The sequence below is a fragment of the Leptodactylus fuscus genome, chromosome 10 (genome assembly GCF_031893055.1).
Source record: "Leptodactylus fuscus isolate aLepFus1 chromosome 10, aLepFus1.hap2, whole genome shotgun sequence".
NCBI classification, from domain to species: domain Eukaryota; kingdom Metazoa; phylum Chordata; class Amphibia; order Anura; family Leptodactylidae; genus Leptodactylus; species Leptodactylus fuscus.
The window spans coordinates 56,990,221-57,007,305 of record NC_134274.1 but is presented as its reverse complement, the minus strand read 5'-3'; the positions used below and the strand labels follow the sequence as shown (position 1 = coordinate 57,007,305).

At 43.7% G+C, this 17,085-nt stretch overlaps 1 protein-coding gene across 1 annotated transcript in view; it reads right to left on the bottom strand.

The window, feature by feature from the left end:
• Positions 1-17,085, bottom strand: part of LRRC20 (leucine rich repeat containing 20) — a 542,624-nt gene that overhangs the window by 362,693 nt on the left and 162,846 nt on the right. Inside the window, exon 3 of the mRNA XM_075258259.1 lies at positions 14,036-14,185. Within this exon, the coding sequence (XP_075114360.1) occupies positions 14,036-14,185 (150 nt within the window). The remainder of the gene's footprint in view (positions 1-14,035; positions 14,186-17,085) is intronic.

Here is a 17,085-nt window from a genome sequence, read left to right as displayed (position 1 = left end):
CACCCTAATTATATTAGTTAGGTAAAGTAATATCATAAAATCAAAAAAAAAACAAAAAACATACATATTTAGGGCTGTTTCAGATGCACTCGGTTCAGGCTAAATAGTTTGCATTTGTCAGCTTTTTTTTTTTTTTTCCATTTCATTATATCCCAATACATCAGCCTGCATACATATGGTTGTTAGGGTACTTATAAAGAGCATCCTTATTATATATTCTCAGATGAGATTCTTTTGGGCCCCTATACACACTATATCATCAGCGGTTTGATCAACTTTAGTCTAAAGTGTTTGGCATCTTAATGCCAGATATCAGTGGCAATGCTAAACTAGCAGTGTAAGGTAGCAGATGTGTATATTGCCAGTACAATGCAAAAAACATACGCATTTACAAGTAATGTAAACACACATTTTTTGCAAGCATAGTATCAATGCAGGTTTATACATACATTTAACAGCACATGAATACACCCTTATAGACTGAGCAAATACATGTAATTCTAAAAACGTTCCTAGTAAAATTTTCATTTCTTTCCCAGCTGCATTAACGACAGCATGATATAAATAAAGTGATCCTGGATGCTCAAGCCATTATACTTATTTTATTGAAACAGAAACTGTTGGCAAACTAAGCATTTAACTAAATAAAATAAACCAACAAGCTAGAAATACACAGAATAATTTCCAAGCATAAGTGATTATATTCGTAAAATATGACGTATTACATAAAACTAAAGAAAAGAATGTTCTCTGTAAATAAATAAAAATATGAAGAAAACTTCTTATTCAAGTTAGGCCTGGTTCACATCTGCGTTCGAGCCATTCCACACGAAATATGCGGAAAGAAGAGTCCTGCAAGCAGAACTATTCTCTCCGCATTTTTCGTGCGGAAACCACACAGACCCCATTATAGTCTATGGCGTCTGCAGGTTTCCTTAGGTAACGCTTTTCTATACAGATAGGTTTCCATTCAGAGGGGTCCCCAGGCGGACTCTCTGAACAGAAACCCGAATGCAGATGTGAACCAGGCCTCAGTACACAACTATGGTTAAAATGTTACTTCTTAGAAAAATCCACAAAATCTGGTATATAGCTGCTCAGAACAATGCTGCCTAAAATGTATAGAGATGGAGAACCAGTAATGTCTGGACTGAAGGGCCCACGGGTTCCTGATGGTATTCTTACAGACTTAAAATCAATAAAAACTATATGCTGAAAATCATTGGTATCAGGCTCTGCTATGTGCTTAAAATGATTAAGATTCCCTAAGAACATTAGGGTAAACACAATTTTCTAATATGATAATTGAAATAGCTTTACCAGACTCGACAGTGTTTAGCATCACTATAATTCAGCTCCTGGAGGGTCCATCTGACAACTCCAGCCCATATGCCCCTAATATTTCATATGACTGTCACATAGGAGTGGTTCCCTGGCCAGGATTGCCTTTTCACAGCTATTTCCACTGTGATGGACCTTGTACATTCATACACTACATGAAGAACCATTCATCTAAACAGTTACCATGTAATGATATATTGTACCCCAGCCAATATGTATGTCTAGATGCAGAGAAATACAATTTTTTGGGGGAAGTCTTCTGTAGTTGATACCTTTCTTAATGGCTAACTTAAAACAATGATGACATATTGCGAGCTTTCGGGAACTACTAGAATGGTCCCTTCATCAGGCTGGTATAACACAATGCCTGAAGGCAAGCATATTTATACAGGAATAGAGAGTTAGATGTAAAATAGATGGAAAGCAGAACATGCAAATAAACACTTAAAAAAACCATATATATCAGTTGCCAGGAAAGTTCTCTGGGTTTATGGTTCCTATGATCAGTCACGTTGTGTCTAGTTGTTGTAAAATGTCATAAAACCCTGTGACTGGTTTAGCCCCATTTGGAATGTGTCAAAGGTCATCATGAGTTTATATTCTCAATTCCTTCGATGTTTGGCAAATTCTGCTTTCATCCTTTAGGTTTTTATTTTTGTAATGGAAGAAAAGATTCTCCATGTAGGAGTTTTTCTTCCATTACAAAAGTAAACAAACATGACTGAAGACAGCATCAGTCATGTTCTTTACATTATAGTCAATGGGAATGGACACAGATGGAGGTGACTATCTGTGTCTGTTACTCAACTACCATTAATGTCCATTGCTGTCTTCCTATGATGGCAATGGACTGCAATAACAATGGCATTACCCTAAGAAATGCAGCCTGGATGTCCTTTGAAGATCTAACAAAGACAAAAAGAGAAGACATTGAGCCACACAATAGTGTAAATCCTTAGGATGATGATAATGGACAAATATATAGAAATTAAACAGACCAGTTGGCCTCTCACTTTTCATCGTTGTGATATTGTCACAATAATATAAACAGAATGAGTATCAAGCACAGGCGAGAGTGGCAGCGAGTTTTACTTGTATTACCGGAGAACTGGAAAAACATAGGTTGTTCTTGCCTCTCTGGTGAAAGGAAGTAGGAACAACCGCATATATTAATGAGAACAAACTTTTTATTGTAAGCAGCACAACGTGTTTCGGGCAATGAAGGCCCTTTGTCAAGTGCAACAACTTAACCAGCCTTACTGGATGCAACCCTCTAGAGCGGCTGCCATCTTTAAACACCTGACATCTGCCGCACTAGTACGACGGATGTCGGGAAAGGGTTAATTCCTATGGAAGCAGTAAGGGTGTGCATAAATTTTTACACGCTGCTTCTTTATTTCAACCTGTTTGTGTTAAACTAATAAAGACACATTATAATTTGTCATGTGTTGCTGTTCATCTGAGGTTGTCTCTATCAAATTTTAAGATCTCGATAAGGGGTTAAGGACTCTGGCGTGACTGCCATCCAGGACATTTGCTTCATTTGATTTTAAATATACCAATTTACCCACAGCATCAGCCTCCAAAAACATTGGGGCTGAGCCATTCAAACTAAAATTAAGATATGCCCATACAGTACAAGTTACAATTTTGAAAGCAGTCTTCTGAACAGCCTTATCCCCATCAAAACTGTTATTTCTGTTATGGTCTGGGGATCTCTGACTGATATCCTGACTGATAACCTCTCAGTCAAGTTAAAGAGAAAACACAAAAGAAAAAACAAAATCAGGAGTATGAGCAGTTTGGAATAACTAGAGTGTAATACACCTAATCCCTGCCTTGCACAACTAGCAGTAGCCATGGGCCCAACTAGCTAACCTCAGTGGGCACAAACACAGCCAGAGAAATAGCTCACCTACAAGTGAAACAGAAAATCCTGACTAGTTTCACATTTATCAAGGAGAGAAAAGATACAGAAAAAGCCCCCCCACAGGTGTCCGACCGGATTAACGGTGAATATGAGGAACACAAATGTATAGAACAGAAAATAAATGTGAAACACAGAATACTGACACTATGCAAAGCATTAGGAAAAACAGAACTTGGTATCACACACAAAAAAACCTACAAAAAGTCCAAACATCCAAATAGAAAATAAGGCTAGGGTTCACTGCACCCGTAACAACTATGTTTGGATAAGTGAGTTCAATACTTAGCAAAATATCAGGATGGTATCAAAAGGCAGCAAAGGAAGCTGAATGGAACAGGACTCAGACGAGATAGCAGGCTTCAGGTAGGCAGACCATATCTGGAACGCAGGAAGCTGAAGTTTAAGGCTCCGTTCCCACAGAGTAACGCGCCGCGCATTCAGACACGTATACACATGTCAGAGTGTGAGCGCTCAAAACAGATCCCATTCACTTCAATGTGTACCGGCTTACGCGCACTACACATTGAAATCAATCGGTTAAAAAGCCTCCCATTGATTTCAATGTGTAGCGCCCCTAAGCCGGGACACATTGAAGTGAATGGGATCTGTTTTGAGCGCTCACACTCTGACACATGTATATGTGTCTGAATGTGTGGCGCATTACTCCGTGGGAATGGAGTCTAAGACCGGCATCAGACAGCATGCACACCGGATTTAAATAGGAAACAGCAGGATTTAGACCCATCCACAGCCTGTAATCCCTCAGCACTGCAGAGGACTTAACCCCTTCAGAGGCCAAGACACACCAAGCACTGATCCACAAGACAACTCATCACGTGATCCATTCTTGAGTGCTACCACAGAAACAGCATGCCTAGTGTGACCATCCCCCTGCAGTGCATCAGATGATTCATGCGCTGAATGCCGTTCAGACACTCTACGCCTGAACCTAACAGGTTGAGACCGCAAAGACCGGGTCATAACCATTTCCCCTTCTTATAATTCTTCTAATCTCACATTTTCTCTTATCCCACTTCTTAATAGAATTTATTAGAATAGAATTTAATACAATTTCTTCTTCCTTTGAATCTCTAGCAGCATTAAAACTATGACTGGCCTCCTTCTATCTAATTGTATACAATGAACCTGACATTACTAACCAGAATCAGTTTAGAAAATGGTTGTCTTTGTGAGACAACTTCACAAAGGCAATGTGGAGTGTAAGAACAGAGCTTGCTCTCAGTGTCTTTTCACAGGAAAAGGAGTTACATTTAGTTGAACCTGATCTGTCTAGTTATGTTGCTGGATTAATATGCTTCATCCTGGTGACAGACTCACTTTAAAGGGATCCTATCATTCAGAAGGTATTTTTTCTCCCTAACACGTCGGAATAGCCTTAAGAAAGGCTATTTGTCTCCTACCTTTAGATGTTGTCTCCGTGCCGCCGTTCCGTAGAAATACCAGTTTTCACCGGTATGCAAATGAGTTCTCTTGAACCTCTTGGGCCTCAGCGCTCAAACAGCACTGGCATACCTCCCAACTTTTGAAGAACCGAAAGAGGGACAAAATGTGCGGCGCGCTATGCGCGCCGCGGCAAATTTAGCCCCGCCCACTTTTGTGTTGACCCCGCCCACTCATTAATTTTTCATGTGCCCGCACACAGTATAATCCTCCTACAGTCACCCGTAAATTATATGTCCCCCCTCTATCTCTCCCCCAGTTTCATATACACCCTTCATCTGCCCCCAGTTTCATGTCCCTCTTCCATCTCTGCCCCCAGATTCATGTCCCTCCATCTCTGCCCCCAGATTCATGTCCTCTCCATCTCTGCCCCCAGATTCATGTCCCCACATCTCTGCCCCCAGATCCATGTCCTCTCCATCTCTGCCCCCAGATTCATGTCCCCACATCTCTGCCCCCAGATTCATGTCCCACTTCTCTGCCCCCAGATTCATGTCCCACATCTCTGCCCCCAGATTCATGTCCCTCCATCTCTGCCCCCAGATTCATGTCCCTCCATCTCTGCCCCCAGATTCATGTCCCCCATCTCTGCCCCCAGATTCATGTCCCTCCATCTCTGCCCCCAGATTCATGTCCCTCCATCTCTGCCCCCAGATTCATGTCCCCCATCTCTGCCCCCAGATTCATGTCCCCCATCTCTGCCCTCAGATTACTGTCCCACATCTCTGCCCCCAGATTCCTGTCCTCTCCATCTCTGCCCCAGTGTCATGCCGTCCTCTCCTTCATCTGCCCCCAGATTCACGTTCCACCTCCACATTAAACTTACCTTCTCTTCCGCTCCCTCGCCGCTCTCTGCCCGACTCTCTCGCTGACACATGCGGCTGAAGGAAGGAGCTGACACAGGTCAGCTCCTCGCTTCGCCGCTGCCCGCCTCTCTCCCTGACACACGCTGCTGAAGCTGCTCGCGTGCTCGCTTCGCCGCTGCGTCTCTCTCTCTCGCTGACACATATGCGGCTGAAGCGAGGAGCTGACCTGTGTCAGCTCCTCGCTTCGCCGCTGCCGCCGGCTTCTGGCTTGTACATCGCATCTACAAGCCAGGAGCCGGCGGCAGCGGCGAAGCGAGGAGCTGACACAGGTCAGCTCCTCGCTTCAGCCGCATGTGTCAGCGAGAGAGAGAGACGCAGCGGCGAAGCGAGCACGCGAGCAGCTTCAGCCGCATGTGTCAGGGAGAGAGGCGGGCAGCGGCGAAGCGAGGAGCTGACCTGTGTCAGCTCCTTGCTTCAGCCGCATATGTGTTCAACTCAGATCTGCGTCCTCTGGACGCAGATCTGAGTTGAAATCGGGACATACCTCCCTCCAACCGGGACCGCGGGACATGTCACCCAAATCGTGACTGTCCCGCGGAAATCGGGACGGTTGGGAGGTATGAGCACTGGGGATGTCCCCAATGCTGCCAGAGAGCTCTCCAGTGCCGCCCTCCATCTTCTTCAGGAACATCCTCTTCCTGTGTCTTCTTTTGGCATAGGTGGTGAAACTTGTAGGACTTGGGCCTGGGCAGAGGCAACTGCACATGGCCTCGGCCACAAGAAAAATGGCTGCTTAAACAGTAAGTGGCCATTTTCTTGTGGCCTCTGGGCATGTGCAGTCGGCTCATTTTCTGGACAAATTGTAATTCATAATTGAAAAAAGTGAAACATACAGTATATTATATTGATTTATTACAAACAGAGTGAAGTTTTTAAAGTGTTTATGTCTGTTAATGTTGATGATTATGGCTTACAGCCAAGGAAAACCCAAAAGTCATTATCTCAGAAAATTAGAATATTATGTAAGATAAAACTGTAAAAAAAAATTAACACAGAAATATTGGCCAAAACAAAAAGTATGTACAGTAAATGCTCTCAATACTTGGTTGGGGCTCCTTTTGCATGAAAAACTGCATCAATGCAGCAAGGATGGATCAGCCTGTAGCACTGCAGAGATGTTATGGAAGCCCAGGTTGTATGATGGCAGCCTTCAGCTCATCTGCATTGTTGGGTCCAGGGTCTCTCATCTTCCTCTTGACAATAGCCCAGAGTTTCTCTATGGGGTTAAGGTCAGGTGATTTTGCTGGCCAATCAAGCACAGTGATACTGTGGTTATTAAACCAGGTATTGGTACTTTTGGTAGTGTGGACAGGTGCCAATTCCTGTTGGAAAAACCAGATTTTTTTATACTCACTGTAAAATCCTTTTCTCGTCGTATTCACTATGGGACACAGCACCATAGGATATAGACCAGGCCACTAGGAGGCTGACACTAGGAGAATGCAAAGCTGTCGGCTCTGCCTGCTGGGCTATATCCCATCTGCAGACACTGTGCTAGTTAATTTGTACCACAGCAAAAGGAAAAAGACACAAAGAGCAAAAAGAACACGGAACCAACAACGCCAACACATCCTGCACCTGAAAAAGAAGAAAAACAGCTCGGGCAGGAACAGCAGAAAAAAATCAAGGGTGGCATCTGTGTCTCCCAGTGAATACAACGAGAAAAATATTTTACGATGAGTACATAAAATCCTGTTTTCTAGCTTATTTCACTGGGAGACACAGCACCATGGGATGTCCTAAAGCAGCCCTAGAGGGTGGGAATTACACAGCTATGTGAATAACTTAGCGCATAAATGCTGCAGAACTGCACGGCTCAACCAGCGTCGGCAGAGGCCACAGAACTGACCTGGGAAAACCAGCAGAAAATTGATGCAGAACATCCCAGGAGACCCTATGGGTAAGTTCTGATGAGGTTTTTTTTTGCCTAACAGCTCTTGTAGAGAGTGAATACATGGAAGGGCAGAGCCCAATCCCTAAAGCCATTGGCCTCTCAGATCGCAGACTGGAGCCATTGGGAATGTCAGCCTAGGAAGCAGGCAAGGGCTCTCAGGGATGACAAACAAATCATCTAAACAAAAGAGAGAGGCAGGGTGAGCCAAATATACCTAAATGGCCTGAATGACATCCAGGCAGAGAAGAGAACACTAACATGGATGCTCAAGGTGCATGAAGAAAAGTGGAAAGCTATGCTCAGAAGATGACAAGGTGGGAACCACCTTAGGCAGAAGGAAGGAGGTGGACAAGGACAGCGTGGTCCCTGTGGCCAACTGAGGCCGGAAGGCCGGGGCCTACAGAAGAGGTACTAAGAGGGCAGAGACCTGTCTTTCAAGATGAGAAAAACCAAGACCGAGATTCAGGCCAAACCAGTGACAAAAACCAGGAACCTAAAAAAAGAAAAGGAGACCGGATGATACACAGTACAGGATCGGGCCCAACGACGAGCAGAAGAAGAAAAAAAATCCAAAATCTGCTACATATACTAGAGCTGTAGGGACTATTTGTTCTACTGTGGTGAAGGTGTATCTTCTTGCCCTTTAATCCAGCCTTGAAGTACCGATCAACAAGTTGGTTGCTTCTTTGTTCCTCATCCTCCATTTTAATGTGTGATCTAAGATGGACTGAACTGAATCTTTCAGGCGCCGCAAGGTCACCCCATCGGTGAGACCTCGCACATGGGTGTGGGGTAACCGGAATATCCGATGCAGTAAGTGGTGAGTGGGGACTGGGTGACCAGTGAGGCGCTCTATTATAGAGTGCTACGCCTGCAGGGAGAACATAAAAGAGTTGGGTCTGAGTGCCTGCTAACACACTAGGTTCACAACTAACTAGCACAGTCTCTGCAGGTCAGATATAGTCGAGTGGGCAAAGCCGACAGCTTTGCATTCTCCTAGTGTCAGCCTCCTAGTGGCTGGGTCTATATCCCATGGTGCTGTGTCACGCAGTGAAATAAGCGAGAAATGAAATTTCCATCTCCAAAAAACTTGTCGGCAAGGGAAGCATGAAGTGCTCTAGGATTTCCTGGTAGATGGCTGCGCTGACTTTGGTCTTGATAAAACACAGTGGATCTACACCAGCAGAGGACATGGCTCCCGAAACCATCACTGATTGGTGAAACTTCACACCTGACCTCAAGCAGTTTGGATTGTGTACAGCAGCCTCTCCAGTCTTCCTCCAGACTCTGGGACCTTCCAAATGAAATGAAAATTTACTTTCATCTGAAGACAACACCTTTGAAAACATTCCAATGCTTTCTCTCCTTGGCCCAGGTAAGATGCTTCTGGAGTTGTCTATTTGTCATTAGTGGCTTGACACATGGAATGTGACACTTGTAGCCCATGTCCTGGATATGTCTGTGTGGTGGCTTTTGAAGTATTGACTCCAACAGCAGTCCACACCTTGTGAATCTCCCCAAATTTTTTTAATTGCCTTTTCTTAACAATCCTGTCAAGGCTGTGATTATCACGGATGCTTATGCATCTTTTTCTACCAAACTTTTGCCTTCCACTCAACTTTCCATTAATATGCTTTGATACAGCACTGTGTAAGCAGCCAGCTTCTTTAGCAATAACCTTTTGTGGCTTACCTTACTTGTGGAGTGTGTCAATGACTGCATTCTTGACATCTAGTCAGCAATTTTCTCCACGATTGTGTCGCCTATGGAACCAGACTAAGGGACCGTTTTAAATGCTTAGGAAGCCTTTGAACTGTTTTGGGTTAATTATTCTAATTTTCTGAGATAATGACTTTGGGTTTTTCTTGGCTGTAAGCCATAATAATCAACAGTAGCAGAAAGAAACACTTGAAAAAGTTCACTCTGTAATGACTCAATATAATGTATGTGTTTCGTTTTTTCAATTGAATTACTAGAAAAGAATAAATAACTTTTTGATGATATTCTAATTTATTGAGATGCACCTGTATAAGCACCGCCTCTGCCTCCATGGACTCATTGATTTTCTCATGTTCATAAAAAGAACAGGAATAGGACCTGTCCTGAGATTTGCCCTGGGCATACGGGTCCATATACGGACCAAAATAAATGGTCAGTGTCCTAACTATGAAAGATACGGCTAGTTCAATGAGAAAGCAAATGGAGCTCAAGTCAAAGAAGCATTTTGTCTCTGAAAACATATTACAAAATTTCTTATAGTTGTCTGTACTATTGAACACATACAAAGCTTGAAGAAAAGGTAGAGATCATTTAAAGAATTGTCCAGGATTAAAATAATATGGCCGCTTTCTTTCTGGAACAGTGCTACCCTTCTTCATGAGCGGTATATGTTATTAAGTTTAGATGTATTATACTGAATGTGGCTGAGACTGAAACATAACTTGTAGAAAGGCATGGAATGGTTTTTGGAAGGAGGCGACCGTTAATTTCTAAGCCTGAACAACCCTGTTAACTCTATGCTCATGTAGTCTGTGACTGCTAACATTTGTTCATTAGAAGAGAAAATATTATGTTAAATGATATTTAAAACAGAATTGGAACGAAAAAGTTCAACAATAAAATGTTACACTGTTTTCTTAGAAGGGCATTCAAGCGAAAAAAAAAAGGGATGTTAGTTAACAGCAGGTACCAGGAGGACTGTCCTTTTCATAAGTGTCTAACCAGTGTGCGGAGTTTCAGATCAGTTTGCAAAATTTCACTTAAAAAAAACATTCAGAATTGATATGTTAGAGGTTGTCAGGGACAAAGTATGGTTTTTACAAGGTAAGTCAACAGCATGACAGATTTTAAAATGTCACTTCATAGATGAAAACAGTAAAGCTTACAAATGCAAATGAATATTAAAATGTGGTAGAAAGAACATAAGCACTTAACATCTGGTGCTAGCAGATCTACGTGTTATCTATCTATGTTGAAATTAACAGTTCGCAAACAAAGTAATAAAAGTGGCTGTGCCACAATGACAACACCTGACCCTACAAAATATTAGGACACATGAATGTCAGAAGGGTTCTGCATGCAGATTGGGAGCTGTGAGCCAGAACAGAGTCCTTGGATTACAGGCTGGGCCTAATTTCCACCATGCTGTTTGACAGGTGTGCTAGGAGCCAAGGAACTGCATTCCAGACAAGGTTGGCAAACATGGCACACTCACTTTAATGCTGAGCTCGCTTTGTCTCAAATCAAGTCACTTACTTCTTGGACGAATTATCTACACAGAAGAGTACTACACTACCTACTAGAGTTGTAGGCATATATGTGGCAGCAATGAACATGTGTATACCTTCAAGATGACTTGAATTCCTTTAATCCTCCCTATCCTAACATTGTTACCCAACTCGTAGTATTTTTCCCTGATGACTGTTAATGATCCTGAAACAGCTGCATACAGGTTAGAATAAATGGCATTAGATCGGAGCTATAAACCAGTGCTTTTGGTTGACCACTAAGGGCCGAAAGTAACAATATACATTACCCTCTACCCGATTTCACGAAATGAGGATTGTTTGTTCTACAGACAATTGACGGTAGTGAGAATAGGAAAATTTTGTGTTTCAGGCCGGACCCCATGTAGCAAACACACCGTAATTTGGCCATGGTGTTTTACAGTACTTGCAAAGTGGATGGAATTTTAGTTAATCCCATTGACACATTGCATAAAAAAAATGCTGTGATTTCGTAAACTTTGTAAGTCGCAGTCATGTCATGTCATTTTCCATATAGGTATAAGTAGGGAAGAGAAATTCCACAGAGGAACACTCTGCAAACATACTCTGAAAAGCGCTGCGGAAATAAATTACAATCCGTTTCAACCGTGGTCTTTTCCATATCGCTTTTTTGTTATGGCTTGCTTTGCGGTGCATTAGCGTTAAGAAGGTTTTGGTGGAAGTCGTCTAATGGAGGTATTAGGGTAACATAATAGATTAGGGAAATTCCATCTACTACAGGGGTTGTTTACTTTGAAGAATTATTCGTTACAGTTCTATTTAAAAGAAAATTCTAAAACTTTTGAAGTTCCAACTTTTGCAATTAAGCCTAAAAACACTAAGTGACTTCTCTCTATGTAGAACAGTGGTTCTCAACCTTTCTAATGCCGTGACCCCGCAATTCAGTTCCTCATGTTGCGGTGACCCCATTCAGTTTGGAACATGTGCCCATAATGCTGCAGACAGTAGCGTGGCTTCTCAGTGGCTAAAGCCATCGGAAATATGTATTTTCTGATGGCTCTAGGCATACCTCCCAACTTTTGAAGATTAGAAAGAGGGACAAAACATGCGGCGCGCGCAGCAGCGAATTTAGCTCCACCCATTTTTATGTTGACTCCGCCCATTCTCATTAATTTTCCATGTGCTCCCACACAGTAAAATCCTCCTACAGTCACCCGGACATTATATGTCCCCTCGCCATCTCTCCCCCAATTTCATATAACCCCTTTATCTGCCCCCAGTTTCATGTCCCCCCCTCCATCTCTGCCCCCAGTTTCATGTCCCCCCATATCTGCCCCCAGTTTCATGTCCCCCATCTCTTCCCCAGTTTTATGTCCCCCCATCTCTGCCCCCAATGTCATGCCGTACCCCCACTTCATCTGCCCACAGTTTCATGTCCCCCATCTCTTCCCCCAGTTTCATGTCCCCATCTGTTCCCCAGTTTCATGTCCCCCCATCTCTGCCCAGAGCTTCATGTCCCTCCATCTCTGCCCCCCAGTGTCATGCCGGCCCCCCTTCATCTGCCCAGAGTTTCATGTCCCCCATCTCTGCCCAGAGTTTCATGTTCCCATCTCTGCCCATAGCTTCATGTTCCTCCATCTCTGCCTCCAGTGTCATGCCGTCCCCCCCCTTCATCTGCCCAGAGTTTCATGTCCCTCCATCTCTGCCTCCAGTGTCATGCCGTCCCCCCAACGGTTGGGAGCTATGCTTTAGGCGACCCCTGTATTTTGGTCGTTCGACCCCCGCCAGGGTCGCGACCCACAGGTTGAGAACCGCTGATGTAGAAGGACTAAAGGCTATACTAATTGTCTGGAGTAGACTCTATAGCAGTGGTTCTTAACCAGGGTTCGATCGAACCCTAGGCCATATGCACGGTTCATTTTGTGTATCAGTAAAAAAAAAAAACCATATACCTATGTCTTGAATTTGGAAATAAATCATATTTGATTTATCACTAAAGAAGGGTTCGGTGAGTGTGCATATGAAACTGGTGAGTTTGGTACCTCAAACAAGGTTAAGAACCACTGCTCTATAGATTAGAGAGTTTTGTAGCCATGCCCTGTGACCTGGGCAGAAGTCATTATGCAGAGACAGTAGGTAAGCTGTGAAATCGCCTATTGCGACTGGTGGATTCTGTGCTTTATCCACAAATACATGATGAGTTGTGCTGAGAAATGAGGTGGATGCGGGAAAGCAATCTCCCACAGAAAACAGTAAGTATAAGCATATTATATAGCCTAGCGGACAGTGTCAGAACCAGAACTGAATTTTTTTTAGGTTTTTCTTAATATAGATAATATCGTGGAAACATTTTAAAAACCTCACCAATGCTTTAAAAATATGTTTCATATAAAACTTTATCAAAATAAAATAAGTCAGGCTTTTATTGTAATCAAAGGCTATCCATGAAACAGAAGGACTTATCAGGATTGCTGCCCATAAATGAGTAGGTGAAAGATCACCAACAATACTGACAAGTTTACAAATAACACTTAGCATAAAACATAACTTTTAATATATAGTCAGCTAAAACTCTAAACAATGTAGCTAGGGCTGAAAAATAAGTACACAACTCAATAAGCACATAAGGAACACTAAGAATGTTGCTTTCCTGCAATGTCCCTACTATTATGTGCCAGAAATACAATAGGGTAGTTTAGCTTTGGGGAATACTAATCACAACTTTACAGGTGCTGGTTAACACTGGTCACGTGTTCCCTCAATAGTAACCTGTCTAATACCGTCGTTGTATAGGATAGATACCTTTTACCCCCCTGCTCTAATATTTTATACTGCCCTAGAGCATCCGCTCATACACAAAGTTCACTTGACACTTAAGCACATAGTCTGTGTCCCTGTCTGTTTAGATAATCAGCCATTCTTTGACAACCCAGGGTTCACACTAGATATGCTATTAGTTACTACTCTCTCTACGCGTTTTGATTGAACATTCTCATCAGGAGAGGATACACAAAATAATAAAGAAGATATTGCGGTTAGAACCGCATTTCCCGGTTCCCTGATGGTGGGAGCCAGTACTGAGTGTCAAACTTTATCAAAATAAAATAAGTCAGGCTTTTAATGTAATCAAAGGCTATCCATGAAACAGAAGGACTTATCAGGATTGCTGCCCATAAATGAGTAGGTGAAAGATCACTAACAATACTGACAAGTTTAATTTATATAGTTTGACCAACATCAGGTCCCCATAAAAACTTTAAAAAGTCCACTGTAACATTATACATGATACATAACATATTAGGATATTTGCACATACCGGTTAGCGCATTGAAGAAAGTAAAGAATTTCCCTGCCAGGATTTTCAGATCATTATTAGCCAGCGACACTGAGAAGATCTGATCAGCGACTGCACTAGTGGATAAATACAGGGCGACTGGAATGGAGCTCAGAACACAGTCCGATAAATCTGCGGGAAAAGAAGAAAATGCTGAAATCAGTAATGAGAAATCATTAAATATAAACCTCAACGGTATTCTTTTCCTTCTGAACTAGCCGTTCATCTTTTTCTTTATAATGAGACACAATTTAGCACAACTCAGGCAGACTCCGTACTGGCCTATGTGTCCACGGTAGAGGCAATGAAGTAGACACAATTCAGGTAAACATTTTATAAAAACATCCGGAAACAATGAAGCGGGTACTGCTTAATCTATTACCTCTATACAAGATTAATAGACACCATGAAATAGGATAAATTGCTTGACGTTTACTTGCAGATTTATCAAAGCTGTTCATTTTTATTTGTAGATTTAAAGAAATTTAAAATTGCAGATCAATATTTTCTGATATAAGCCAGGTTTATACAATATTTATTAATGATTGGCTATTTGTATCCTAGGAGTCCTACTTCCTACTGAATGTAAAGCCTGCATATAAAGCTACTGTTTAGGGCATGGAGAAGGTGATTTGCTATGCTACTTTCCTGAAAAAAATAATTAAATTGGAAGTCTTCTTTTCCTATTGGAGTGAGACATGACAAAGAATAGCTTTTAAAATGTATTAAATACCGATAGCTGCACATGTACTGTGCCAAAAAAAAACCCCACAAAATGTATATCTTCATGCATTTTGTTCTGATATATCAAATCAAATCAAATCAAAAAATGCTTTATTGGCACGTCCGAATAGGTATTTGGCATTGCCAAAGCTAGTAAAGTGGGTGGGGGGGGGGGGAGTTGGGTTGGGTGGGTGGTGGGTATGGGGGGGGGGTTTGGGTTATAACAGTCCATGGAGTCTCATCTTCATCTTCGTTGGTGACTGCTATATGGGGGGGTTGGAGGTGGGGTGGGGCAGGGCGGTTGGTTTGGGGTATAACAGTCCGTGAAGTCTCATCTTCCTCTTCGTTGGTGGCTGCTATATGGGGAGGGGGAGGTGGGGGTGGGGGTGGGTGGGGCGGGTGTTTTGGGATAAATATAACAGTCCATGGAGTCTCATCTTCCTCTTGTTTGGTGACAGCTGGACACGTATTGGGCAGCGATCTCCACGGTGGCCTCTTCTTCTCCCAGTAGGATGTAGAGTTTCCTCTTCTCGTCTGCAGTTATGAAGTCTGGGATGTGGGCAGAGAGTCTTTGGTAGTAGACGGCCCTCACAGCTGAGTATTTGGTGCAGTGTAGCAGGAAGTGGGTCTCGTCTTCTAGGGCCCTCTGGTCACAGTGCTGGCACAGTCTCTTCTCCCGTGGCTTGTACGTCTGCCTGTATCGCCCCGTCTCTATCTCTAGGTTGTGGGCGCTCAGTCTGTACCGGCTCAGGGTCTGTCTGTGCTTGGGGTGGCGTATTCTCTCCAGGTAGGTGGCCATGGTGTAGTCCCTTTGTAGGGATTGGTACACGGTGAGTTTCTTGGAGTTATTTATTTCATTTCTCCATTCTTCAATGTACCGCTCTCTGTTTGCCTCTGTGGTCGCCTTTATTTCGGCCTTGGTTATCATCTGTTGGTGTTTTTGGTTTGGTGGTTGGCTGCTGTTTGGTTGTTGAATGTCTGGTTTGCTCAGGTGGCTTAGCCAGGCTTGGTGGTGGTAGGAGTTAGGCTTGCTCACCTGGATGTGTGCCTGGAAAGCTAGCGCCCTCTTCTGTATGGTGAGCCATAGGGGGAGTCTGCCTAGCTCTGCCCTGCAGGCTATGTTGGTGGTGTTGCGATGGACATGGAGCAGGTATTTGCAGAACTCCAGGTGGAAGTTCTCTGTTGGGCTGAAATCCCACCTTGACTGGTCTGGGTAGGTGGCTGGGCCCCAAACCTCGCTGCCATAGAGAAGGATCGGGGAGATGACAGCGTCAAATATCTTCAGCCAGACCCTCACCGGTGGTTTGAGGTGGTACAGTTGTCTTCTGATGGCGTAGAGGGTTCTGCAGGCTTTTGCTTTCAGGGTTTCTATTGCTGCTTTGAAGCTTCCTGATTGGCTGAGCTCCAGCCCCAGGTAGGTGTAGCTGTTGGTTTTCTCCAGTGTGGAGCCGTTCAGTGTGAATTGTGGGGTGGTGGAGGCTTTATTGTGGCCCTTCTTCTGGAATACCATGACTTTGGTCTTCTTCTGGTTGATGGGTAGGGCCCATGTGGTGCTGAATTTTTCCAGCACTGACAGGCTTTCTTGGAGGTCTTTCTCGGTGGGGGCCAGGAGTAGGAGGTCATCGGCATACAGCAGGAACTTCACCTCTCGATTGTTCAGGGTGAGGCCTGGGGTTGGTGAGGCCTCCAGGGCTGTAGCCAGTTCATTGATATAGATGTTGAAGAGCGTTGGGCTCAGGCTACAGCCTTGTCTGACCCCTCGGGCCTGTTGGAAGTATGCGGTCCTTTTCCCATTCACCTTCACACTGCACTGGTTTCTGGTGTAGGAGCTCTTGATGACGTCGTACGTTCTTCCTCCTATTCCACTCTCTAGGAGTTTTAGGAGTAGGCCTGGGTGCCATACTGAATCAAACGCCTTCTTAAAGTCCACGAAGCAGGCGAATATCTTGCCTCTTCTGGTGTTGTGGACGTGCGTCTTGATGAGGCTGTGCAGGGTGTAGATATGGTCTGTGGTGCGGTGGTTTGGCATGAACCCTGCTTGGCTCTTGCTGAGGACCCCGTGTTGTGTGAGGAAGGTGAGGATTCTGTTATTGATGATGCTGTTGAACAGTTTCCCCAGCGTGCTGCTGACGCAGATCCCTCTGTAGTTGTTGGGGTCATATTGGTCTCCATTCTTGTAGATGGGGGTTATGAGGCCTTTGTTCCAGTCTTCGGGGAAGTGTCCAGCATTGAGCACGAGGGTGAATAGCTTTGCCAGTGCCGCGTGTATTGCTGGAGGGCTGTATTTGATCATCTCTGGTAGGATGCCG